This window comes from Oncorhynchus mykiss, chromosome 3, assembly GCF_057628025.1.
Source record: "Oncorhynchus mykiss isolate SJ-2025 chromosome 3, ASM5762802v1, whole genome shotgun sequence".
NCBI classification, from domain to species: Eukaryota; Metazoa; Chordata; class Actinopteri; order Salmoniformes; family Salmonidae; genus Oncorhynchus; species Oncorhynchus mykiss.
Window position 1 is genome coordinate 12,539,656 of NC_143024.1, and position 27,417 is coordinate 12,567,072.

Consider the following 27,417-nt stretch of genomic DNA (forward strand, 5'->3'; position numbering starts at 1 on the left):
CACTGAAATGCACAATCAGAAGTTAATAACACAATTTCAATGGTCTGCTCGGGCGGTGGAAACGCGTTTTCAATAGCTCAACCCTAAAGAAACCTAACGTTATCAGCAAATACAAGCATTTCGCCACACCCGCAATAACATCTGCTAAACGCGTGTATGTGACTAATAAAAATAAGATTTGAAATAAACTATATAATAACGGCATTAGGGGGCATACTGTACTGTATCGTAATACGACGATCATGTTACATGCAGGCTTTGGCAGTCAGGGTTTCCCTAAATATGTCAATTTTGATCGAGTTATATTATATTGTGGAAGAACAGTATCTTGGGTGCCTAATTGCTATTGCTATAAAACAGGTGCCTAATTGCTATTTATTATAATCTGGTTACCAACGTCATTAGAGCAGTAAAAATACACGTTTTGTCATACCCCTGGTATAAGGTCTGTTATAAACATGGTTCTAGCCCTGAAGGCTGATTGCCTGACAGCTGTGGGCTCCCGAGTGGCGCAACGGTCTAAGGCACTCCCTGGTTCGAATCCAGGCTGTATCTCATCCAGCCGTGATTGGGAGTCCCATAGGGTGGCGCACAATTGGCCCAGCTTCGTCTGGGTTTGGCCGGGGTAGGCTGTCATTGTAAATAAGAATCTGTTCTTACCTGACTTGCCTAGTTAAATACAGGTTACATTTATAAATAGATAAATAGCTAAATAGCTAAATAGCTCGAATCCTCGAGGTGACAATATAAAAATCTGTTGTTCTGCCCCTGAACAAGGCAGTTAACCCACTGTTCCTATGCCGTCATTGTAAATAAGAATTTGTTCTTATTAAACTGACTTGCCTAGTTAAATAAAGGTTTTTAAAAAATGGCCCAAATATATTGACATCTACCATTTTGAAGGGTCCTACTCAAATTTCAGAGTTTCATTCCTGTAACAGAAAGTGAGTCAAATATCTATCTATTCATTGTGCCATTCGTTATTTTAGCAACACGTTGTTAACAATTTGTTACATTGTAACAAGTTTGGAATTCCCACGACAAATAACGGTATTTCTCCGGAAGTGATGTAACTAATGTTGTTATTCTATTCCAGGAAGAGAGGACGGGGATTGCGTTTAACATCGAGCAACTGCGTCAATAACAGTTTTGACGAATATCTTTGGTTTTCCTCAACTCTTCAGCATGGCAAATGGGTATGTTATCATATTATGTGCTCTTGTCGATAAAAAAGAATAACTATTGAAAAATGTATTCGTCTTGCCCTGGTAACTTGATATGCTAGCTAACGAACTAACTGGCTAGCTAACTAGCCAAACCAAAGGGTCCCTGACAAAGCCAGGGCAGCAAACAGATAACTAGCTAGCCAACTAGCTAGGTGGGTGGACGGACAACTCACGCTATCTTGGGAGGACATAGTACAAGGTTGGCTGAAGTCTTTGCCCCGTATCACGTTTTCCAGAATAGTCATTCATCTCTGTTAAAGCTAGCTAGATACATAGCTAGCTAGCCTTAGGAACAAGCTAGCTAGGCTATCTTTAAGGAGTTAGCTAGCAATATGTTAGATTACTAGCCTAAACAAGCACTTTACAGCAAGATGCTAGTTTAACTACACGATTTAACTAGGCCTTTTTCTTTGTTTTTCCACATGGCTATATTTATGTCTGGAAGCCATATGATACTTGCCCAGTTAATTCTAATGCCATTACATTAACTAACGTCAGCTAGCCCTAAAGTTACATCATTGTGTGGTTTTAATTTGGCTCTAACACACTCACCGACACACGCACTGGGTTGTCAACAGTTCAGATAAAGATGCTATCAACCTGTAAAACCAAACTAGGTAGGTTCATGTCACTCATCACAATCCATATAATAAATGTATAATTATATATATATTTTTTTTAGGTCACATACATTTGTCATGTCGAACAATGCTCTGCTATTGTCTGGCAATGATGAATTGTATAATTTGGAAATGTTTTAGTACGAGCCTGTTTTTAACATGATTAACATGAAAAAGTGGTGTGTGTTACTGGTGTGTTTTGTCTAGATTACAACCCCTGGCCTGTGTTTTCTTTCTCTATTTACTAATGTTGTCTTAGTTACTTCTCTTGTGCACCATTTTCCTGAACACGTCACTGTGACTGAACAGAGAGACTGGAAATTCCTGCTCATCTTGTCTGATCTTTAGGCTTCTTTATGTAGTGTTGTGGTGTTTCTCTTGTCATGATGTGTGTTTTTTTTCTCCAATTTATTTTTATCCCAGCCCCAAATGAGGTGTTTTGGCCCTTGGTAGGCCATCATTGTAAGTTAGAATTTGTTCTTAAGTGACTTGCCTAGTTAAATAAAATAGAAAAGCCTACATGCCTTTATAAGACTTTTAGCTAGACTTCAGTGATATACCTTTTATCTGTTGAGAATGAGATCGTGGACAGCATTTTTTGCACAAGTCCTTTGACTGTTAACTTCTTTCTCATTGCAACAGTGTGGAATGTAGAATCTCTTATCTTGTTTCAGGGAAAATGCTGACAGAGGAATTCATCAGCACATTTAGGCGACAGTTTAGGCCAGACTAAACCTATACCCTTTACTAAATGGGGAATAGCATTTGGACATTAAACGCTCTCTCACTGTGGTCGCTGATCAAGTCCTTTGTCTAAATATACCGACAACATTTAGTTTGGTTCTTTCCTCAGAGGTCTCAGCGGATGAAACAACTGGAGGCCGTATCTGGACTACTAAATAAGAACCGTCTGAATGAGATGGTATCCTTGCTGCTTTCTGTGAACCAACCACACACACTGCAAAGCTAAACACAGGAAGAACACCGTCCTAACCAATTTGATTTGCATTTTTAGGAAAGACCTTTGTTGTTGGCACATTTAGATTACATTTGACATTTTAGTGACTAAGCAGACACTCTTATCCAGATCGACTTATGATGTTGGTATGTTAAACTTTCTGTTTGTTCAGTCATTGACTTCATAGTTTAGTGAAGCGCTGGGGAACAGACCGTAACAGACCAACCCTTGTCAACTCTAGTCAGGGATGATGAGCGTGTCATAGTCATGCACACCACAGCAACAACAATAGCCATATTCACCACGGCAACAACAGTAGTCATATTCACCACGGCAACAACAGTAGTCATATTCACCATGGCAACAACTGTAGTCATATTCACCACGGCAACAACAGTAGTCATATTCACCACGGCAACAACAGTAGTCATATTCACCACGGCAACAACTGTAGTCATATTCACCACGGCAGCAACAGTGGTCGCGCACGCCACGGGAACAACTACATGGACAAGATTGATGACGGCATTTCTGGTCCGGCATGCGCCTATAAGACAGCTACTAGAGATGAATATCTTTATGACAGACTAATGAGCTGTAACTGAATGTACCAGGCTAATAGGCCCAATGTCATCTGCCCTTCTGGAGATTGAGCTTTGTTTAGAAATATTAAGACACTCCAGCTTTAAAAGAAGACATACGGTTGCGGCATGCCTCTCTGTTGTCCTCCTTCTCTTCCCATGCAGCCTGTGCTGAGTGACCCATGCCTCTCTGTTGTCCTCCTTCTCTTCCCATGCAGTCTGTGCTGAGTGACCCATGCCTCTCTGTTGTCCTCCTTCTCTTCCCATGCAGTCTGTGCTGAGTGACCCATGCCTCTCTGTTGTCCTCCTTCTCTTCCCATGCAGTCTGTGCTGAGTGACCCATGCCTCTCTGATGTCCTCCTTCTCTTCCCATGCAGTCTGTGCTGAGTGACCCATGCCTCTCTGATGTCCTCCTTCTCTTCCCATGCAGTCTGTGCTGAGTGACCCATGCCTCTCTGTTGTCCTCCTTCTCTTCCCATGCAGTCTGTGCTGAGTGACCCATGCCTCTCTGTTGTCCTCCTTCTCTTCCCATGCAGCCTGTGCTGAGTGACCCATGCCTCTCTGATGTCCTCCTTCTCTTCCCATGCAGTCTGTGCTGAGTGACCCATGCCTCTCTGTTGTCCTTCTCTTCCCATGCAGTCTGTGCTGAGTGACCCATGCCTCTCTGTTGTCCTCCTTCTCTTCCCATGCAGTCTGTGCTGAGTGACCCATGCCTCTCTGATGTCCTCCTTCTCTTCCCATGCAGCCTGTGCTGAGTGACCCATGCCTCTCTGTTGTCCTCCTCTTCCCATGCAGCCTGTGCTGAGTGACCCATGCCTCTCTGTTGTCCTCCTCTTCCCATGCAGTCTGTGCTGAGTGACCCATGCCTCTCTGTTGTCCTCCTCTTCCCATGCAGCTTGTGCTGAGTGACCCATGCCTCTCTGTTGTCCTCCTTCTCTTCCCATGCAGCCTGTGCTGAGTGACCCATGCCTCTCTGTTGTCCTCCTTCTCTTCCCATGCAGCCTGTGCTGAGTGACCCATGCCTCTCTGTTGTCCTTCTCTTCCCATGCAGCTTGTGCTGAGTGACCCATGCCTCTCTGTTGTCCTCCTTCTCTTCCCATGCAGTCTGTGCTGAGTGACCCATGCCTCTCTGTTGTCCTCCTTCTCTTCCCATGCAGCCTGTGCTGAGTGACCCATGCCTCTCTGTTGTCCTCCTTCTCTTCCCATGCAGCCTGTGCTGAGTGACCCATGCCTCTCTGATGTCCTCCTTCTCTTCCCATGCAGCCTGTGCTGAGTGACCCATGCCTCTCTGTTGTCCTCCTTCTCTTCCCATGCAGTCTGTGCTGAGTGACCCATGCCTCTCTGTTGTCCTCCTCTTCCCATGCAGCCTGTGCTGAGTGACCCATGCCTCTCTGTTGTCCTCCTCTTCCCATGCAGCCTGTGCTGAGTGACCGATGGCTCTCTTCCTGGACGGGACATCAGTAGGCAGTGCCATGGACACATCAAACTTTGCACACGTCATCTTCCAGAACGTGGGGAAGAGCTACCTGCCCCACGCCGCTCTAGAGTGTCACTACACTCTCACCCAGTTCATCAAACCACACCAGAAGGACTGGGTTGGCATATTCAAGGTGAGTCCGTCCTCTCTCCTTCCTCTCCCATGCGTCTCTTTTAAGGTGGACTCAGTAATATAGCGTACATCACACAGGGTTACTTTCAGCTTACAGAAATCAAACACAATTCCAAATCTGCCATTATTTACCTCCTTCCAATTAGCCTATAGTGTCATTGTGTTTATGCTGTCATGCCAACACCTTGTCACGCCAAACATTTTTTCCACAGCGATGGAGTTGGCAAGAGCACGAACAGACCTGGGACCAGACTAGTTCCCAATGCGTTCCATTGTGTTAGTCTGGTCAGTTGTGGTCATCGTGTTATTGTTGAAGCCTGTAAGCAGGAAGTACCCCTGGCCACACTGTGTAGAATAATAATGTCATGTTGCTTATTCATCTGCCCATAACAGGTCAATTCTATTTTAAAGGACCAAGGGCATCTGTCTTCCAAACTTGATTACACTTCTAGAGTGGGAACCTGGACACCTACTGACCTATAATTCCTATCTGGCCCAATCCACTCGCTTTGAGCAAGCATACTAGAATTGTTGTGTGTCCCTAATAGTTACCTATCCCCTTTTATAGGGCACTACTTTTGGTCAGGCTCCATATGGCTCTGGTAAACAATAGTGCACTATATAGGGTACCATTTAGTACTTAACTGAACTCTCAAGACTCCTGGTTTATCTGAGAGGTTTTGCTTTACTCATGCAAAAAAAAATAAAAAGTGTTTTTTTAAAGTAAGGTAAACCATGTCCTGTAACCACTGTGTTTGAGTGCACTCTCAGTATGAAAAGTGAGGTTGGCAGAAGCGGGGGGGGGGGGGTCTTTTTGTCCTGCTCTGCAGACTGGCGTGTCCCAGATGGATCTGGTTATAGGAGCACATTAAATCCAATGCACTGGCAGGTATTGATTTGAGCCACTTCTGTAGTGAAAGATAGCGGGGCAGAGTGGAGCTGGGCGAGAGGGCCTCATCCAGCAGGAGACCAGCAGCAGGAATGCTACTATAAAGGAGATGTGGAACTGATGAGAGGTGGTCTGTATGTCTGGGCTCACATCTCATCAGACCAGATCAAAGCAGCAGTCTGTTTCTGTTTTCTCTCTATGTGGGCTGGATTGAATGCAGTTCAACACACACAAACACACACACACACACACACACACACACACACACACACACACACACGATTGCTTCTGTTTCTCTGTAGTTTTATGGCACTGCAGATTTTATTTTTATTTTTATCAGAGCGTATGGCAGAAGCCTTCAGTAAGAAGTGACTTTCAGTGTCATATAATTATATCTAATTGAACGGATAAAATGATTAAGTTTGAGTTTAAACCAGAACCATAAACTGGCTCCATAAAAGCAGAACACAAGTTTCTTTTAAACATGAACCTGCTGTTTAATCTGTGAAGTGTAGCATGGCAGAGAGGAGGACAAGCTCCAGTCAGTCTTGTTGTTATATTGGGACTGAGACTGTCCCAAATGGCACCCTGTTCCCTATATAGGGCACTACTTTAGAGCACTATGTAGGGGATCGTGTGTAATTTGGGACGCAGCGTCCGACACAAGGGGGAGGATCAGGGAACATCTGGGAATTTGTTTGAAATATTGGAGTCGTGGATTTGATTGGAGTGTTGTCTGATGGCGATGTCATACCACAGCACCTAACTGCAGCAGTGGTGCAAGTTCTCCCAAACCCCAAACACGCTAATTCACCAAGGTGGAAAAAGCAGAGCAGTGTGGAACATAAATCGTGTAAATGTTAACGGGCGTGTTGACAGACAGGAGGCTGGGGTGCCAAGCTGAGCTCCAGGCAGCACTCACAGGAGGACAGATACCTGGACCATGACTCACTCTCTCACTGTGGGAAGGGAAGAACACTGCTGCTACCTACCTTGAGGACCAAACTGAAGTGACGAGGAAATCCAGCGACTCTTGGACGACAGTGGAAGTAGATAAAAATGATTAAGGCCTCATACCAAAACACACAGATTATTTTTTAAAATCAAATTCTACTTCACTCACTGTCCCCAGAGTTGTGCTGTGTGGTGCAGCTTCACGGCTGGGTCCAATACCTCAGCCTGTAAGGTGCTATCGCCCCCTAGTGACTTGGAGCTGCTATCGCCTCATAACGGATGAACTCAGATAAACATTTTGTCTTTATCTTTCAGCCTGAAATGGTTTCCTGTCCTTGTCTTTTTCTCTTTATCTGCATGATAAGTCAGGGTAGAGCAATAGGGTGTTAAACCTATACTGGGTGTGTAGGTTCCCTAGCGGTTAGAGCGCTGGGCCACTAACTGAAAGGTTGCTTTTCCATGATTTAACCTAGTTTCTCAGAACATTTGTACATGTACCTAGGCTATGCAAACCAATAGTTGTGTACAACAAATGTCATAGTTGTGTAACGGATGTGAAACGGCTAGCTTAGTTAGCGGTGGTGCGCGCTAAATAATGTTTCAATCGGTGACGTCACTTGCTCTGAGACCTTGAAGTAGTAGTTCCCCCTTGCTCTGCAAGGGCCGCGGCTTTTGTGGAGCGATGGGTAACGATGCTTCGTGGGTGACTGTTGTTGATGTGTGCGGAGGGTCCCTGGTTCGCGCCCGCGTATGGGCGAGGGGACGGTCTAAAGTTATATATACTGTTACAATTGCACGGTACCACTCGCCAAGATAAACAAAACGTTTCATCCAACCATTTATTTAGCATCGGCAGCAGAGCAGTGGGGGACAGACAGACTCTTGTTAGGCAGCACCGTGTCTTCTGCCTGTTCTATCTGTCTATGGCTCTTTGATGTTGGAATGGTTGCTTTGAGTTGTGCTCTGAGCGCACACACACAAACCGTGATAGAGGAGTGCCGGGACAGGCAAACACATCCTTTATAATGATCCTGTTGTAGAGCACAGCCCCGCTGCCTGATTCATGAGCCACTTATCCTACCTGTTTGATTGATACAGTGTGATAGTCCTGTCTAGGGGGTGCTCTTACATCACGCCGCCCCATGCTACAGAAACAGCATATAGCCTAGTCCTGCCTCGGACTAGGCTATATGCTAATGTAACAGTATAAATTTAAACCGTCCCCTCGCCCATACCCGGGCGCGAACTAGGGACCTTCTGCACACATCAACAGTCACCCTCGAAGCATCGTTACCCATCGCGCCACAAAAGCCGCGGCCCTTGCGGAGCAAGGGGAACTACTACTTCAAGGTCTCAGAGCAAGTGACGTCACTGATTGAAACGCTATTTAGCGCCCACGCTAACTAAGCTAGCCGTTTCACATCCGTTACACTAACAAACATGGCAAACAAGAACGCCTTCAACTGTTGCAGCAGTGTACTATGCTAGCTACTAGTCCCTAACCTGCAGCGTACTGTGCTAGCTACTCATCCCTAACCTGCAGCGTACTATGCTAGCTACTAGTCCCTAACCTGCAGTGTACTATGCTAGCTACTAGTCCCTAACCTGCAGCGTACTGTGCTAGCTACTCATCCCTAACCTGCAGCGTACTATGCTAGCTACTAGTCCCTAACCTGCAGCGTACTGTGCTAGCTACTAGTCCCTAACCTGCAGCGTACTGTGCTAGCTACTAGCCCCTAACCTGCAGCGTACTATGCTAGCTACTAGTCCCTAACCTGCAGCGTACTGTGCTAGCTACTCATCCCTAACCTGCAGCGTACTATGCTAGCTACTAGTCCCTAACCTGCAGCGTACTATGCTAGCTACTCATCCCTAACCTGCAGCGTACTATGCTAGCTACTAGTCCCTAACCTGCAGCGTACTGTGCTAGCTACTCATCCCTAACCTGCAGCTTACTATGCTAGCTACTAGTCCCTAACCTGCAGCGTACTATGCTAGCTACTAGTCCCTAACCTGCAGCGTACTATGCTAGCTACTAGTCCCTAACCTGCAGCGTACTATGCTAGCTACTAGTCCCTAACCTGCAGCGTACTATGCTAGCTACTCATCCCTAACCTGCAGCGTACTGTGCTAGCTACTCATCCCTAACCTGCAGCGTACTGTGCTAGCTACTGATCCCTAACCTGCAACGTACTATGCTAGCTACTAGTCCCTAACCTGCAGCGTACTATGCCAGCTACTAGTCCCTAACCTGCAGCGTACTGTGCTAGCTACTCATCCCTAACCTGCAGCGTACTGTGCTAGCTACTCATCCCTAACCTGCAGCTTACTATGCTAGCTACTAGCCCCTAACCTGCAGCGTACTATGCTAGCTACTCATCCCTAACCTGCAGCGTACTAAGTTAGCTACTCATCCCTAACCTGCAGCATACTATGCTAGCTACTAGTCCCTAACCTGCAGCGTACTGTGCTAGCTACTCATCCCTAACCTGCAGCTTACTATGCTAGCTACTAGTCCCTAACCTGCAGCGTACTGTGCTAGCTACTCATCCCTAACCTGCAGCTTACTATGCTAGCTACTAGCCCCTAACCTGCAGTGTACTATGCTAGCTACTAGCCCCTAACCTGCAGTGTACTATGCTAGCTACTCATCCCTAACCTGCAGCGTACTATGCTAGCTACTAGTCCCTAACCTGCAGCGTACTATGCTAGCTACTAGTCCCTAACCTGCAGCGTACTATGCTAGCTACTAGTCCCTAACCTGCAGCGTACTATGCTAGCTACTAGCCCCTAACCTGCAGTGTACTATGCTAGCTACTAGCCCCTAACCTGCAGTGTACTATGCTAGCTACTAGCCCCTAACCTGCACCGTACTATGCTAGCTACTAGCCCCTAACCTGCAGCGTACTATGCTAGCTACTAGCCCCTAACCTGCAGCGTACTATGCTAGCTACTGGTCCCTAACCTGCAGCTTACTATGCTAGCTGCTAGTCCCTAACCTGCAGTTTACTGTGCTAGCTACTAGTCCCTAACCTGCAACTTGCTGAAGAACAGTGTGCTGGCATTAGTGGTTAGTGTAGCGTACTGTGCTAGCTACTCATCCCTAACCTGCAGCTTACTATGCTAGCTACTCATCCCTAACCTGCAGCGTACTAAGTTAGCTACTCATCCCTAACCTGCAGCGTACTATGCTAGCTACTCATCCCTAACCTGCAGCGTACTAAGTTAGCTACTCATCCCTAACCTGCAGCATACTATGCTAGCTACTAGTCCCTAACCTGCAGCGTACTGTGCTAGCTACTCATCCCTAACCTGCAGCTTACTATGCTAGCTACTAGTCCCTAACCTGCAGCGTACTGTGCTAGCTACTCATCCCTAACCTGCAGCTTACTATGCTAGCTACTAGCCCCTAACCTGCAGTGTACTATGCTAGCTACTAGCCCCTAACCTGCAGTGTACTATGCTAGCTACTCATCCCTAACCTGCAGCGTACTATGCTAGCTACTAGTCCCTAACCTGCAGCGTACTATGCTAGCTACTAGTCCCTAACCTGCAGCGTACTATGCTAGCTACTAGTCCCTAACCTGCAGCGTACTATGCTAGCTACTAGCCCCTAACCTGCAGTGTACTATGCTAGCTACTAGCCCCTAACCTGCAGTGTACTATGCTAGCTACTAGCCCCTAACCTGCACCGTACTATGCTAGCTACTAGCCCCTAACCTGCAGCGTACTATGCTAGCTACTAGCCCCTAACCTGCAGCGTACTATGCTAGCTACTGGTCCCTAACCTGCAGCTTACTATGCTAGCTGCTAGTCCCTAACCTGCAGTTTACTATGCTAGCTACTAGTCCCTAACCTGCAACTTGCTGAAGAACAGTGTGCTGGCATTAGTGGTGGGTTTTATGGGAAGTATTTTAAGCATGTTGGCATAATGTTTTTTGTTAAGAATGTGTTTTGCATGTTTAAAGGGTATAATTAGCTTAGCTCTTGGATCAGCTAAATGGCTTTGGTCTGTTGTGGGAACTCAAGATTCTCACTTTGTGCACGCTATTGTTATACCAACCTATCCCGCCAATAGACCTATTGGATGAAGTCTACGTTTCCAGCATGATTAGACCCATGTAAGCACCCTGTATCCACTCCTCTCCTGGTTGTAAATGTGGCTGCTTACAGGGCAGACTAGGCCCTCTGGTCCTGTGAAAGGTGCTTTAGTCCAGTCCTGAGAGTCTCTTCAGCCCCTGACTCTCACCTCTCTCACCACTAATGAGTGTTACTGCAGTAAAGCCTGCTTCTACTGGCCTTCCTTCATTCTGTAATGACGGTCACTAACTATGTGCCTGCTTTAATAACTTCCTGTTCTTTACGGCTGGAAGTGGGAACGCCCCCCAGGGACAACTACCCAGGGTACTCTCAACAACACTGGCATCATTGTAGCGTAGCACAGGAGCATCTGTAACACACACACACACACACACACACACAGCAATGATGCGGTAGTGGGGGAAAACAAGCTGGTCAGACGGATGGAAGGAGCACGCTGACCATATGTAAACAAACTGTGAGAGAATTTGTGATGGGGAGAGATTTTGTTTTTGCTTACATAAAGTCTCATCGGTTAGATTAAAGTTTTGGTGTTGTCTGTATCATAGTTTGACCGACCAGGCCAGCACTGAGCCTGTAGTCTGGACCTGGAACCCCAGGCAGCACTGAGCCTGTAGCCTAGACCTGGAACCCCAGGCAGCACTGAGCTTCTAGGCTAGACCTGAAACACCAGGCAGCACTGAGCCTGTAGCCTAGACCTGGAACCCCAGGCCAGCACTGAGCCTGTAGCCTAGACCTGGAACCCCAGGCCAGCACTGAGCCTGTAGCCTAGACCTGGAACCCCAGGCAGCACTGTGATCCTGATTTCGTTTGACAGTTTTATGACCTTGGGCTGACATTCTGGATGTATTTTCTGTACTTCCCCTCACCAGCCATCAGTTAACACATAAAATTCATATAATTACATCTTGGTTTCCATTTTGATGTATAACATTTTCACCTATTTTCCCCTTCCTGTTTGAGGTGAGCTGTTGCCGCTGTTCCGCAGTGGAGCATGTTGACGAGGCCGGGCCTCATTATAGGCCATACACGATACGTGGCACGCAGGAATATAGGACTGTTGAAACCATCCCCCATTTTCACGTCTAAAACCTTCACATAACCTAGAGCCTAAGTGGTGTTTACGTTTTTATATTGCAAAGGGTTTTCATGATTGTGGCCCATATCGACACCATATAGGACCATTCCTCTACATTGTGGTAGCTCCATATTGGCTAATAAAAAGCTTGAGCTGGCGTACAACCAGAGAAAATGATTTAGTGTAGAGGTGCTGACTAACGGCAAATAAACTGTAAGCTATAAAAATACACAGTCACACACTCTCTATATAAACTCAGTGGTTTATTGGTTAAAACAGCAATGTTTCGTCATCGCTGTGCCTTCTTCCGGGTGGCAATGCCACTGTGTCGTGTGTAGGCATGATACTGTTTCACAGCTTTGGGTGGTTTCTCTGTCCACTAACCTGCTCCATTATTACTGGATTTATGTCCCAAATGGTACCCTGTTCCCTATGTAGTGCGTAGTACACTATGTAGTGCACTAGGTAGTGCACTCTGTAGTGAATAGGGTGCCATTTTTAGGTACAACCTGTATGTGATGTGGTGCATTGTGTCCACCCCCCCCCCCACTCCTCTGTGTTGCAGGTTGGATGGAGCACAGCGAGGGACTATTACACATTCTTGTGGTGTCCTGTTCCTGAGGACCACACTGAGGGCACTGCCATCCACAGAGCCGTGGTGTTTCAAGGTGTGATTTGGGACCACTGACTCTGCCGTGGTTTTATACAACTTTGACACTTTTTCTAACCTCAAGTCAAGAGGCCTGGCACCTCAGAGAGCTGTTAAGACTTTTATACCAACACAGTAAAATATGAAACTCTACCCATTAAGGGATTTGTTGTTTTGGTGTTAACAAGATGGTTTTCATTGTGTTCATTGCGTTCTTTATTAATAGGTAGACTGGGACTGGGACCAGAAAAGGGATCTGTTGCTTAAGGTTGAAACTGAGATCCTGAGCATTTGTTTTGTTTTAAATCACAATGAACATGATTATGTAGATGTGGGGTTCATAGTTCAGCTCTCCTACTCTGAGAGGCTTGACGTTGACATTTGAGTCATTTAGCAGACACTCTTATTCAGAGTGACTTACAGGGGCAATTATAGTTAAGTGCCTTGCTCAAGGATTCGAACCAGCAACCTTTCTGTTACTGGCCCAACAGTCGTAACCGCTAGGCTACTTGCTACCTGATATGACCCTAGATACCTAGGCCCCGTCCAGAATGACCCCCTAGCCCTAGACTGTTTGTGATGTTGGTTGTTGTGTTCCTCCCTCAGGATACTACGTGCCCAACGATGATGGGGAGTTCTACCAGTTCTGCTATGTGACCCACAAGGGGGAGATCCGAGGGGCCAGCACGCCCTTCCTGTTCCGGGCTCAGAGCCCCTCAGAGGACGAGCTGCTGACCGTGGAGGATGAGTGCAACTCGGACATCCTGGTGGTGACCACCAGGACCGGATACCTGGAGGTACGTCAGAGAGAGAGAACCAGGCTCTGCAACGATACACACATGCACCTGCATGAATACACACACACACACCTCAATGCTTTCTCTTTGTCCCTGCAGCAAAAGATGGAGGAGGCCCACAGAGAGAAGGAGGAGCTGGTTCAGACCATGAGCCTCCTGCAGAATGAGAAGGCGCAGCTGGAGGAGGAGAAGGGGAGACTGCATAAAGAGTGTGAGCAGGAGAAAGAGAAGTTTGCCCAACTGAGACGAGAGACCCAGGTGAGAACAACCCCTGGCAGGTAGAGCAAAACGTAGCAAAACCCTTTGAAACGGACAACAATGAGTGTTCTTACTGGTCAAGTTCAGTTTGTTCCTCACTCATTTCCAAACCATTTTTTCTCTGTGCTGTGTCCACTGAACACACGACCCTGGTGGCAGTTGAAACGTCTCCCTCTAGCCTGTCTCTCAGTATCCCCCAGTGTGCCACACACACAACGTTCCACCTCTAACCATTATAAATAAATAGAGAAGTTGACAGTAATGATCTTGAGTGTGATCACTGTTCAACAGTAGATATGTAATACTTTGACATGTATCTGTAAAACATTGTGTTAATGATAACTCGTAGAACTATTCCGTTCCATAAAGTTGCTGGTTTTGAAAATGGCTTTGAGATGAAAACATAATTACACATTTGGTGGCTGTTAATTTTACGACAACACTTTTTATATGGGTTTTTTAATGTGCTGCGAAAAAAATGATTCCAAAATTCGGCTCATAAACTTACAGTAGAAACCAATTCCAAATCTGCTGCTGTCTTTTGGAGCCGTCGTTGTGCAGGCCTGTACTTACGACAGAGCAAACTTCCCTTCCAGCCTCAAAGAACAATAACACGCCAGATTGAAATGGATGATTTGTGGCCAGATGATTTTACATCTCAGAAGTAGTATTTATTTGTTTCCTCCTCCGCTCACAGCCACACTGTTAGTATTGGATTTACAGGGTGTGTGTGTGTGTTTGGAAGATTTGAATCCATAAAGGCCTGGCAGTGTCTCAGTGTTTGACACAGACGGGACTGGCTGGGAAATGGCTGGGATTTCCTCCAGCAGCCGCCTGTCTGTCACAGCACTGAGGGTTTGTTCTTGTTGTGCTTTAGAGACAGGAAGTGATTCAATTGAAGACGTTGCAGATATATGTCCTGACATGGTTTCCTATTCTAATCTACATGACAGAGAAGCATGTCTGTTCTGTGTCACGTATTTCTATCTGAACGTTAGGAATGACAAACCAACAACATTCTTTAGGGAAACTAGTTGATGATAGAAGAGAATCTCACTGCCTCAGGTTCTCACAACTTGTCTCCTGCTCTCTGGTTTGCTGTGTAAAAAGGGACACAAAACATACATTTTTAAGTTTACAAGTTACTAACTCCCTCCCTCTCTCTCTGTCCCCAGGAGGTGCAGGCGTCGTGCCAGGCCCTGCAGGAGGAGAGAGAGGAGGTGAAAAGGAGGCTGGAGGAAGCCACAGCCAGGGTCCTGCAGTTGGAGGATGACCTGATAAGAGTCACCCAGAAGGGCCTGCAGAAAGAGACAGAGCTGGACAGCCTGAAGGACCGAGTGAAGAAGCTGACTCTGGAGAAGGACGGCCTGGAGTCACACCAGAAGGATGAGAAGGATGAGAAGGAGCTCTACAAGGTCTCTTTCTCTCTCACACACACACACACACACACACGTCGCGCACACTGCTTGTGTACCATGAGTCATGTGACTGGCTGTGAAGGATCATGCCAAGGGTTGCAAAATTCCCAGGTTTTCCATAAATCCTGCTCGGACGATTCCAGATTTCCTGCAACCGGGATTTATGAAAAGCCTGGGAATTTTGGCAAAGTGACTGGAATCATACCAGAGATGTCTTTTAGACTATAGTCAACATGCCACTCAGATAATCTGACCACTTCTCTCAGTCCAGGTAATCTGACCACTTCTCTCAGTCCAGGTAATCTGACCACTTCTCTCAGTCCAGATAATCTGACCACTTCTCTCAGTCCAGGTAATCTGACCACTTCTCTCAGTCCAGATAATCTGACCACTTCTCTCAGTCCAGGTAATCTGACCACTCCTCTCAGTCCAGGTAATCTGACCACTTCTCCTAGTCCAGGTAATCTGACCACTTTTCCTAGTCCAGGTAATCTGACCACTTCTCCTAGTCCAGGTAATCTGACCACTTTTCCTAGTCCAGGTAATCTGACCACTTCTCCTAGTCCAGGTAATCTGACCACTTCTCCTAGTCCAGGTAATCTGACCACTTTTCCTAGTCCAGGTAATCTGACCACTTCTCTCAGTCCAGATAATCTGACCACTTCTCTCAGTCCAGGTAATCTGACCACTTCTCTCAGTCCAGGTAATCTGACCACTTCTCTCAGTCCAGGTAATCTGACCACTTCTCTCAGTCCAGATAATCTGACCACTTCTCTCAGTCCAGGTAATCTGACCACTTCTCCTAGTCCAGGTAATCTGACCACTTCTCTCAGTCCAGGTAATCTGACCACTTCTCTCAGTCCAGGTAATCTGACCACTTCTCTCAGTCCAGGTAATCTGACCACTTCTCCTAGTCCAGGTAATCTGACCACTTCTCCTAGTCCAGGTAATCTGACCACTTCTCTCAGTCCAGATAATCTGACCACTTCTCTCAGTCCAGGTAATCTGACGACTTCTCTCAGTCCAGATAATCTGACCACTTCTCTCAGTCCAGATAATCTGACCACTTCTCTCAGTCCAGATAATCTGACCACTTCTCTCAGTCCAGATAATCTTACCACTTCTCTCAGTCCAGATAATCTTACCACTTCTCTCAGTCCAGGTAAAGCCATTAGTGTATGTAGCTGCTGTTTCCCTGCTCAGTGGGATCCCACAGTGTTCTGGCTGAACAGGGAATGGTCTGTTCCGGCCCTCTTCCGCCTGGTTCTCGCCTGCTGTTTCCGGGGAGTTTAGTAGTGGTGGTTTTGGTGACTGGTGTGTACAGCTCAGGAACTAGGAGTGGAACACACACAGGCACGCTGTCGCCACGGCAGCACCAGTGAAAGCTGCTCATTTAGTGTCCCAATTGGCACCCTATTCCCTTTATAGTGCACTACTTTTGACCAGAGCCCTATGACCCCTGGTCAAAAGTAGTGCACTACATAGTGAATAGGGGGCCATTTTGGTGGCATCACACAGAGTGGGACTGCAGGGTAGTTTAACGAGCCCACCTCAATCTCTGTGTTGTAATTAAGGTTATGCTGCATTTCTTTTAGGAGTCAGAAACGCTGCTGGCTACATGTTGATGAAGGATGCTGATTAATATAGCACAGAGGGGTGTCTGGAACACCAGGCGGAAACATAGCCCTTTTTAATGATTCCTTTTGTATACCAACCCCCTACATTGTCCGTCTTTCTGGGACCATTTAAAATGCTTGGATCCTTTCTGATTGTAATGTGATTTGCTATTTTAATATATTTGTTTGCGGTTCTAGATCCACCTGAAGAAGCGTGAGCTGGAGAACACTAAGCTGAGTGCAGAGCTGCAGATGCTGAAGGCTGTGGATGTAAACAAGGAGAACACCATCGCTCAGTTCAAAGAGGAGGTGGGACGCCTCCGCTCCTGCCTCACTGAGAAGGAGAAACAACACCAGGAGGTCCTGGCCCAGGCCTCTCCCTTGGTAAGAATCATGATCTTATCATGGCTGCCTCCCAGATCCCTACTTTGGACCAGTGCACTATATAGGTGGTAGGGAATATGGACCGCACACATACAAGAGACTAGAGGCAACACCGTCAAAGCCGCAGAGCAGCGCCCATGGAACCGTCCTTGCTCAAAGGCACAAAGGCAGAGGGTAGACTGGGGATTCGAACTCACAACAAATGTTAATTCCGAGTGTATGATTTGTTCATCCATACCTGTGTATATGTGAGAGAGAAAGATGTGTTTCTCTCCTGGTGTCCCTGTGCATGTATTGACCTCTCTCCCCTGGTGTCCCTGTGTATGTATTGACCTCTCTCCCCTGGTGTCCCTGTGCATGTATCGTTCTTTCTCCCTGGTGTCCCTGTGCATGTATCGTCCTTTCTCCCTGGTGTCCCTGTGCATGTATTGACCTCTCTACCCTGGTGTCCCTGTGTATGTATTGACCTCTCTACCCTGGTGTCCCTGTGTATGTATTGACCTCTCTACCATGGTGTCCCTGTGTATGTATTGACCTCTCTACCCTGGTGTCCCTGTGTATGTATTGACCTCTCTCCCCTGGTGTCCCTGTGCATGTATCGTTCTTTCTCCCTGGTGTCCCTGTGCATGTATCGTCCTTTCTCCCTGGTGTCCCTGTGCATGTATTGACCTCTCTACCCTGGTGTCCCTGTGTATGTATTGACCTCTCTACCCTGGTGTCCCTGTGTATGTATTGACCTCTCTACCATGGTGTCCCTGTGTATGTATTGACCTCTCTACCCTGGTGTCCCTGTGTATGTATTGACCTCTCTCCCCTGATGTCCCTGTGCAGAGTGAGCTGAAGGCCATGAAGGAACAGCTTCGTCAGAAGGAAGAGCAGCTTCAGGCCAAACAGCAGCAGGCCTCCATGTTGTCTGCTGAGCTGAGGGACGCGTCCAGCGCCCGCGACCGCACCATGGCTGACCTGTACCGCATGAGGCTGGAGACAGACGCCCTGCAGCAGGGGAAGCAGGAGGCCCTGGCCCAGTGTAGCCGTCTGGAGGGCCTGGTGAAACAGATGAAGGATGACGCCCAGCAGGAGGCGGTAAGGAGGATGCTTGATTTACCGCTCTTCTTTTGACCAGGAGCCATAGGGCTGTTTGAATTTGGGATGTATAATTAGTTTGCACTCGATTTAGCTTGGAGATTGAACTTTTGGGACGATTCCATTTGTCCCGTTATACTGGAAAAAACTAAATCAAGTACAGCTGATATATTTGACAGACTAGTGTCCTGTCCAGGAAGTGTACTCTGGTACATCAAGTAACCTCACTCTAAAAATAACTGGTAACTGAGCTCCTGTTCTGAATCGGACAAGGTTTACTTGCTCCAATATTTGACAGGTCTGATGTTAACATGAAGTGGCCATCTCTGTTCTCACTGTCCCCCTGTGTGTTGTGTTGTGGGAGCAGCAGGCTAAGTCTGAGGTGTGCAGGGTGGAGGATGAGGCAGGGGCTGACCCAGCCACCGTGGCTGAGCTGCAGAGAGAGGTGGAGGATGAGGCAGGGGCTGACCCAGCCACCGTGGCTGAGCTGCAGAGAGAGGTGGAGGACCTGAAGCTCCGGCTGCACATGGCTGCAGAACACTACAAAGAGAAGTACAAGGAGTGTCAGAGGCTGCAGAGACAGGTGGTCAAGCTCTCTGAACAACCTGGGGTGAGTGACACACACACACAGGCATGGATACACAGACACACACAGGCATGGATGGATACACACACACACACACACACACACACACACACATCAACATGTGTCTTCATATTGTTTGTGTCTAGGAACTGAGGAAGAACCCAGCAGCTGAGACCATGGCCGTCCCTCTGTCTGTCAGTCCAGACATCTCTGTTCCAGGTACACACACGTTCCCCTCATATATTACTACCAGTGACAAACCCTGAATTAAAACAAGTCCTCCTTTGTTGTAAACCTGTCAGGTCTGGTTTACATGCTAAATGTTTGATTTAAAGTCAATTGAACAGAGTTGAATTAGGGGTCAAAATAACACTTCCATCAGACAAGATGTGCATTTGATCCCAGAGGATAAAACTATTTCTAGGTCCTTGATGTTAAACCTATTGATGGGTCAGTAACGGTCTGTCCTGTGTGTCCCCAGGGAGTCCAGGTTCTGCTGACCCCATGCTGGAGGCCATCATCCAGGAGAAACTCAAAGGTTTCAGCAGAGAGGCATCCGACAGGAGCGACAAGTACAGGAAATGCAAACAGATGCTGAGTGTAAGAACTCTTCTTGGCTTCCTGTCTGGTGTGTTCCTCATCGTATTGTCACCAGTTCTTGCATAGTCGACCAGAGCAACCAATCAATCTAAAAATATAGAAAGAGAACACTGTTTCCCCAAAGGTGACAGTTTTTCCTCACTTCCAAGAGGTTCTGGTTTGAATAGGAACAGTCGGTGACCAGAGTGTTGTCTCTATAGGAGAAGGAGAGTAGCTACATGTTGTGACCAGAGTGTTGTTGTCTCTCTAGGAGGAGAAGGAGAGTAGCTACATGTTGTGACCAGAGTGTTGTTGTCTCTCTAGGAGGAGAAGGAGAGTAGCTACATGTTGTGACCAGAGTGTTGTCTCTCTAGGAGGAGAAGGAGAGTAGCTACATGTTGTGACCAGAGTGTTGTCTCTCTAGGAGGAGAAGGAGAGTAGCTACATGTTGTGACCAGAGTGTTGTCTCTCTAGGAGAAGGAGAGTAGCTACATGTTGTGACCAGAGTGTTGTTGTCTCTCTAGGAGGAGAAGGAGAGTAGCTACATGTTGTGACCAGAGTGTTGTCTCTCTAGGAGGAGAAGGAGAGTAGCTACATGTTGTGACCAGAGTGTTGTCTCTCTAGGAGAAGGAGAGTAGCTACATGTTGTGACCAGAGTGTTGTTGTCTCTCTAGGAGGAGAAGGAGAGTAGCTACATGTTGTGACCAGAGTGTTGTCTCTCTAGGAGGAGAAGGAGAGTAGCTACATGTTGTGACCAGAGTGTTGTCTCTCCAGGAGGAGAAGGAGCGTAGCTGCATGTTTGCTGATGAGCTGGCCAAGATGGAGGTGAAGCTGAGGGAGCAGCTGAAGACCAACGGCAGCCTGAAGCTGCAGCTGGCAGCCGAGGAGGACCGCTATAAGGTACATTGTAGAGCAGTACTACAGAGACGTCTGAGATCAGCTGGGGAAGACCACTATCAGGTACAGGATAGATTCTGTAGATACCAGTCTAGGAGGGCTACTACCAGGTACATTGTAGACTATGTAGAGCAGTACACAGATCTGAGATCACCAGAGGAGGATCATATATTGTCAGTTGAGCTTCTGTTTCCTCAAACCCAAAACTGACATGTCTGGGACCAGGCTAGGAGAATCACTACCAGGTCAGTGTAGAGTAGGGTTACAGACAGGTCTGGGACCAGGCTAGGAGAATCACTACCAGGTCAGTGTAGAGTAGGGTTACAGACAGGTCTGGGACCAGGCTAGGAGAATCACTACCAGGTCAATGTAGAGTAGGGTTACAGACAGGTCTGGGACCAGGCTGGGAGAATCACTACCAGGTCAGTGTAGAGTAGGGTTACAGACAGGTCTGGGACCAGGCTGGGAGAATCACTACCAGGTCAATGTAGAGTAGGGTTACAGACAGGTCTGGGACCAGGCTAGGAGAATCACTACCAGGTCAGTGTAGAGCAGGACTCTCCTACTCCAGTCCTGGAGAGCTAGATAGTTCAAGTGATGAGAAGCCTGGTCCCAGATCAGAATGTTTTATCCAACCTCCTCTCCCTATCATTGTCATGCCATGATATAGCCTGGTCCCAGATCTGGATGTGATAGTGATGTAGCCATCTCCTCTGACTTATCATAGTCATGCCAAAGCACACACAGGTCTGGGACCAGGCTAGAATCAGAGCAGATAAATAGATATCAGTCCAGTTGAAGGCCAACTCCAGGGACAGTTGTGTTGATGGGCAGAGTCCGTTCAAAGGAAGGTTTTATTATTGTTTGTGATTTCTGGAGACCGCCAGGTTCGGACTCTGAAGTTGTGTCCCAAATGGGACCCTATCCTTGTATAGTGCACTAGACCAGGGCCTGATGACTCCTTGCTGTCCCCAGTCCACCTGACCGTGCTGCTGCTCCAGTTTCAACTGTTCTGCCTTATTATTATTCGACCATGCTGGTCATTTATGAACATTTGAACATCTTGGCAATGTTCTGTTATAATCTCCACCCGGCACAGCCAGAAGAGGACTGGCCACCCCACATAGCCTGGTTCCTCTCTAGGTTTCTTCCTAGGTTTTGGCCTTTCTAGGGAGTTTTTCCTAGCCACCGTGCTTCTACATCTGCATTGCTTGCTGTTTGGGGTTTTAGGCTGGGTTTCTGTACAGCACTTTGAGATATCAGCTGATGTACGAAGGGCTATATAAATACATTTGATTTGAAATAAGTTTGATCTGTAGGGCTTTGGACAACAGTATTGCACCATATAGAGAATAGTGTGCCGTTTGGGACACACCCACGGAGATAGCCAGGGACGGGGTTGGACTGAGGACTCCTGTTGCCTGACTAATGCAGGAGTTGGCTTTGTTCAGTGTCTCTGTGGAATTCAAACGGCATGTTCTGGTCTGAAGTCCCTCCTGGTGTAAATCTACTGTCTGAACAGGAACTGTCAAGGCCTTTTTATAGCTGCTATCAATTCATTGTTCGTCACTAGAGGTTAAAACTCCATGAAGGGAAAAATTAGTTCTGCTTTCAAGTGTACTTTTTGACAAAGGAGCTAAGATGAGTCTGATGTTTATTTGATATCAAATCATTTTCTCAACACCCATAATCTTAAATTGATGTCTCCTGACTGTCTCCTCCATGTCTCCTCCATGTCTCCTGACTGTCTCCTCCATGTCTCCTGACTGTCTCCTCCATGTCTCCTGACTGTCTCCTCCATGTCTCCTGACTCTCTCCTCCATGTCTCCTCCATGTCTCCTGACTGTCTCCCTCCATGTCTCCTGACTGTCTCCTGTCTGTCTCCTCCATGTCTCCTGTCTGTCTCCTCCATGTCTCCTGTCTGTCTCCTCCATGTCTCCTGTCTGTCTCCATGTCTCCTGTCTGTCTCCTCCATGTCTCCTGAATGTCTCCTCCATGTCTCCTCCATGTCTCCTGACTGTCTCCCTCCTACAGAGTCAGGTGGCTGAGAAGGGGCGTGCGCTGAAAGAACTGAAGGACACTCTGTCCGCTCTGATGAAGGACAAGGAGAGACTTGAGGAGGTTAGTATAGTTGGGGAAGTTAGTAAGTATAGCAACACTACACTATAGCTTTAATTTTCCTCCATTCTAGACTTCTCTCTGAACTAAAAACACCCCAAAAGAGCAGCAATTTTCCCCATATCCTAATCTGGCTGGGGTTTAACACATCTCTAATTGGTGAAGTAAAGCAAAGTGACTTCTTATTTTCCATTCAATTACTCGGAACCACAGAGGAGTCTACATTGGGCCCGGGAAACTGCTGAAGGGTAGCTCGCTCGCGTATGCATTCGTCACTAAGAGCAACAAAACGACCCAATTTGAGGTTGAGACTGTCAATTAAATTGGCGTCTGGTTCAAACTTCCAGTAAAACACAAACCTTCCATTGCCTTTTGTAAATGAGAGGATATTCTTTTTTTAATGAATGACTAATTAAACTGTTTGTGAGAGAGAGACAGGGGAGTGAGAGAGAGACGGGGGAGTGAGAGAGAGACGGGGGAGTGAGAGAGAGACGGGGGAGTGAGAGAGAGACGGGGGAGTGAGAGAGAGACGGGGGAGTGAGAGAGACGGGGGAGTGAGAGAGACGGGGGAGAGAGAGAGAGAGACGGGGGAGAGAGAGAGAGAGACGGGGAGAGAGAGAGACGGGGGAGTGAGAGAGAGACGGGGGAGTGAGAGAGAGACGGGGGAGTGAGAGAGAGACGGGGGAGTGAGAGAGAGACGGGGGAGTGAGAGAGACGGGGGAGTGAGAGAGAGACGGGGGAGTGAGAGAGAGACGGGGGAGAGAGAGAGAGAGACGGGGGAGAGAGAGAGAGAGACGAGGGAGAGAGACGAGGGAGAGAGAGAGAGACGGGGGAGAGAGAGAGAGACGGGGGAGAGGGAGAGAGAGAGACGGGGGAGAGAGAGAGAGAGAGACGGGGGGAGAGAGAGAGAGAGACGGGGGAGTGAGAGAGAGACGGGGGAGTGAGAGAGAGACGGGGGAGTGAGAGAGAGAGAGACGGGGGAGTGAGAGAGAGAGAGACGGGGGAGAGAGAGAGAGAGAGACGGGGGAGTGAGACACGGGGGGAGAGACGGGGGGAGAGAGAGAGACGGGGGGAGAGATGGGGGGGAGAGAGACGGGGGAGGGAGAGACATTGGGGGGGAGAGAGACATTGGGGGGGAGAGAGAGAGACATTCGGGGGAGAGACAGAGAGAGACATTCGGGGGAGAGAGAGAGAGAGAGAGAGAGATGGGGGAGAGAGTGAGACGGGGAGAGAGAGTGAGACGGGAGGAGAGACGGGGGAGAGGGGGAGAGAGATGGGGTGCGGGGGGAAGAGAGAGATGGGGAAAGAGACATTGGGGGGGAGAGAGAGAGAGATTGGGGGGGAGAGAGAGACATTCGGGGGGAGAGAGAGAGAGAGACATTCGGGGGAGAGAGAGAGAGAGAGATGGGGGAGAGAGTGAGACGGGGAGAGAGAGTGAGACGGGAGGAGAGACGGGGGAGAGGGGGAGAGAGATGGGGTGCGGGGGGAAGAGAGAGATGGGGAAAGAGACATTGGGGGGGAGAGAGAGAGAGATTGGGGGGGAGAGAGAGACATTCGGGGGAGAGAGAGAGAGAGACATTCGGGGAGAGAGAGAGAGAGAGATGGGGGAGAGAGTGAGACGGGGAGAGAGAGTGAGACGGGAGGAGAGACGGGGGAGAGGGGGAGAGAGATGGGGGGGGGGGGGGGGAAGAGAGAGATGGGGGGAGAGAGACATTGGGGGGGAGTGAGACGGGGGGGAGAGAGAGAGACGGGGGGGAGAGAGACATTGGGGGGGGAGTGAGACGGGGGGAGAGAGAGAGAGAGATGGGGGGAGAGAGACATTGGGGGGGAGTGAGACGAGGGGGGAGAGAGAGAGACGGGGGGAGAGAGACATTGGGGGGGTAGTGAGACGGGGGGGGAGAGAGAGAGAGACAGGGGGAGAGAGAGAGAGAGAGAGACAGGGGGAGAGAGAGAGATGGGGGAGAGAGAGAGAGACATTGGGGGGTGAGACGGGGGGGAGGGAGAGAGAGACGGGGAGAGACATTCGAGAGAGAGAGAGAGAGAGACAGGGGGAGAGAGAGATGGGGGGGAAGTGAGACGGGGGGGAGAGACATTCGGGGGAGAGAGAGAGGACGGGGGAGAGAGAGAGACAGAGAGAGAGAGACGGGGGGGGGGAGAGAGGGAGATGGGGGAGAGGGAGGGTCTGAGCGGAGGGAGGGGGTGGAGGAAGCGAGAGACCGATGAAGGAGAGGGACTCAGCGGAGGGAGGGAGCGAGAGACCGATGGAGGGAGAGGGAGGGACCGAGCGGAGGGAGGGAGGGAGAGGGAGAGGGAGGGAGGAGGGAGGGAGAGGGAGGGACCGAGCGAGGAGGGAGCGTGAGACCGATGGAGGGAGAGGGAGGGACCGAGCAGAGGGAGGGAGGGAGAGAAGGAGCGGGCGGAGGGAGAACGACCATAGTTCTAGGTGCTGCTGTGAGGTGGTTGTGGCCAGTATTGACTCTCCTGGAGAGGAGGGACATAGAAATGTAGCTGAAGTTAGATCTGTAGCTGGCTAACATGCTGACCACACCGAGCATTGTAAAATAAATGTACACATACATGTTATTCAATCATTGCACTCACACTGCTCGCACGCACCAAGGAGCGTCTGCATTGCCAAGCACTAAAATAGAAGTCAGTTCTATTTATGATGCTTAACGCGGTGGAAGTCCTGCCTCTCCCATCTCCTCATTGGTTTATAGAAACATATATCCACTTGCCATCACCTCATTGGTTATACCCACGTGGTGATTGAAAGATGAACTGAGGTCGGTCGGTCGGTCAGTTGTGGTAATACACCTTATTATGAAAGTTAGATGCCAATCGCCATATAAGGTCCAAAGAAGAAAAAGGAGGAGGAGAGATGACTAGAAACTATTCGGTTTATTATTTTTTTGTGTGGATTAAAAGTCAGAGTCGAGGACCTTCTGAATTAAAGGTAAAATAACAACTCAATGTTTATATCCCAGGACAAATTAGCTAGCAACAGCAAGCTAGCTAAATCGGACAAATTAGCTAGCAACAGCAAGCTAGCTAAATCGGACAAATTAGCTAGCATAAGCAAGCTAGCTAAATCGGACAAAATAGCTAGCAACTGCAAGCTAACTAGCTAAATTGGCATAAATGTTGAATGCTTTTCGACCTGTCCCCAAATGAATATAATTGGTTGAGTTTGTTTTGATATTTCAACCTGGGTGCGTGTCCGGTCTGGACATGGTGTCTGTGTTTTCTTCTCAGGACCAGCTACACTTTGAGTGATGTTTCAGGCATGGCACTTCTTAGCATCAAAAGATCAGATTTACAATATATGAATACATTTCCTCCACAAGATAGCACTGTTCTGTTAGAGAAAATACAAGATCAGTTATTTTAAAAGATTCTCTTTCCAATCCTAAATATATATAATAATGTAATAGTGTCTGTTGTCTTGTCTGTCCCCACCAGGATCTCCAGACGAGTGCTGGTGCTGGCAGGAAGACGGAGGCTGTAGTGTCAGAGGAGATGAGAATTCAGTCTGTGTTCCTGCAGTATCCCCTGCCCTACCCCCAGGATGCCCCCACTCCACTGCTGGTCCCCCAGAGCCCCACACAGCTGCACTTTGGGAACCCCTACTCCACCTCAGATGCAAGAGGTTGGTCCCCCCCCCCTTACTAACCCTACTCCACCTCAGTCACATTTCAGTTTAATATGAGAGGTTGTTGTCCCCCCCCCTTACTAACCCTACTCCACCTCAGTCACATTTCAGTTTAATATGAGAGGTTGTCCCCCCCCCTTACTAACCCTACTCCACCTCAGTCACATTTCAGTTTAATATGAGAGGTTGGTCCCCCCCCCCCTTACTAACCCTACTCCACCTCAGTCACATTTCAGTTTAATATGAGAGGTTGTCCCCCCCCCCCCTTACTAACCCTACTCCACCTCAGTCACATTTCAGTTTAATATGAGAGGTTGTTGTCCCCCCCCCTTACTAACCCTACTCCACCTCAGTCAGATTTCAGTTTAATATGAGAGGTCGTCCCCCCCCCCCCCCTTACTAACCCTACTCCACCTCAGTCACATTTCAGTTTAATATGAGAGGTTGTCCCCCCCCCCCCCTTACTAACCCTACTCCACCTCAGTCACATTTCAGTTTAATATGAGAGGTTGTCCCCCCCCCCCCCCCTTACTAACCCTACTCCACCTCAGTCACATTTCAGTTTAATATGAGAGGTTGTTGTCCCCCCCCCCCCTTACTAACCCTACTCCACCTCAGTCACATTTCAGTTTAATATGAGAGGTTGTCCCCCCCCCCCCTTACTAACCCTACTCCACCTCAGTCAGATTTCAGTTTAATATGAGGTTGTCCCCCCCCCCCCCTTACTAACCCTACTCCACCTCAGTCAGATTTCAGTTTAATATGAGAGGTTGTCCCCCCCCCCCCTTACTACCCTACTCCACCTCAGTCACATTTCAGTTTAATATGAGAGGTTGTCCCCCCCCCCTTACTAACCCTACTCCACCTCAGTCAGATTTCAGTTTAATATGAGGTTGTCCCCCCCCCCCCCCTTACTAACCCTACTCCACCTCAGTCACATTTCAGTTTAATATGAGAGGTTGTCCCCCCCCCTTACTAACCCTACTCCACCTCAGTCACATTTCAGTTTAATATGAGAGGTTGTTGTCCCCCCCCCTTACTAACCCTACTCCACCTCAGTCAGATTTCAGTTTAATATGAGAGGTCGTCCCCCCCCCCCCTTACTAACCCTACTCCACCTCAGTCACATTTCAGTTTAATATGAGAGGTTGTCCCCCCCCCCCCTTACTAACCCTACTCCACCTCAGTCACATTTCAGTTTAATATGAGAGGTTGTCCCCCCCCCCCCCCTTACTAACCCTACTCCACCTCAGTCACATTTCAGTTTAATATGAGAGGTTGTTGTCCCCCCCCCCCCTTACTAACCCTACTCCACCTCAGTCACATTTCAGTTTAATATGAGAGGTTGTCCCCCCCCCCCCTTA

The 27,417-nt window shown here is 48.2% G+C and overlaps 1 protein-coding gene across 3 annotated transcripts in view; it reads left to right on the forward strand.

Annotated features, from left to right (window-relative positions):
- The first annotated feature begins 972 nt into the window (after positions 1 to 972).
- LOC149984372 (tax1-binding protein 1 homolog B-like) overlaps positions 973 to 27,417 on the forward strand; it is a 39,585-nt gene continuing 13,140 nt past the window's right edge. The window contains exons 1-14 of one of the 3 annotated variants that reach the window (XM_090221033.1): positions 973 to 1,196; positions 4,802 to 4,995; positions 12,582 to 12,684; positions 13,272 to 13,462; positions 13,562 to 13,720; positions 14,896 to 15,135; positions 16,953 to 17,138; positions 17,970 to 18,221; positions 18,589 to 18,831; positions 18,954 to 19,026; positions 19,289 to 19,407; positions 20,161 to 20,286; positions 22,318 to 22,404; positions 25,864 to 26,050. In XM_090221033.1, coding sequence (XP_090077159.1) covers positions 4,819 to 4,995; positions 12,582 to 12,684; positions 13,272 to 13,462; positions 13,562 to 13,720; positions 14,896 to 15,135; positions 16,953 to 17,138; positions 17,970 to 18,221; positions 18,589 to 18,831; positions 18,954 to 19,026; positions 19,289 to 19,407; positions 20,161 to 20,286; positions 22,318 to 22,404; positions 25,864 to 26,050 — 2,143 coding nt within the window. In that variant the 5' untranslated portion in view covers positions 973 to 1,196; positions 4,802 to 4,818. Of the gene's footprint in view, positions 1,197 to 2,699; positions 4,996 to 12,581; positions 12,685 to 13,271; positions 13,463 to 13,561; positions 13,721 to 14,895; positions 15,136 to 16,952; positions 17,139 to 17,969; positions 18,222 to 18,588; positions 18,832 to 18,953; positions 19,027 to 19,288; positions 19,408 to 20,160; positions 20,287 to 22,317; positions 22,405 to 25,863; positions 26,051 to 27,417 lie in introns of all 3 variants that reach the window. The other 2 variants (XM_090221048.1, XM_090221041.1) reach the window with 2 other exon arrangements.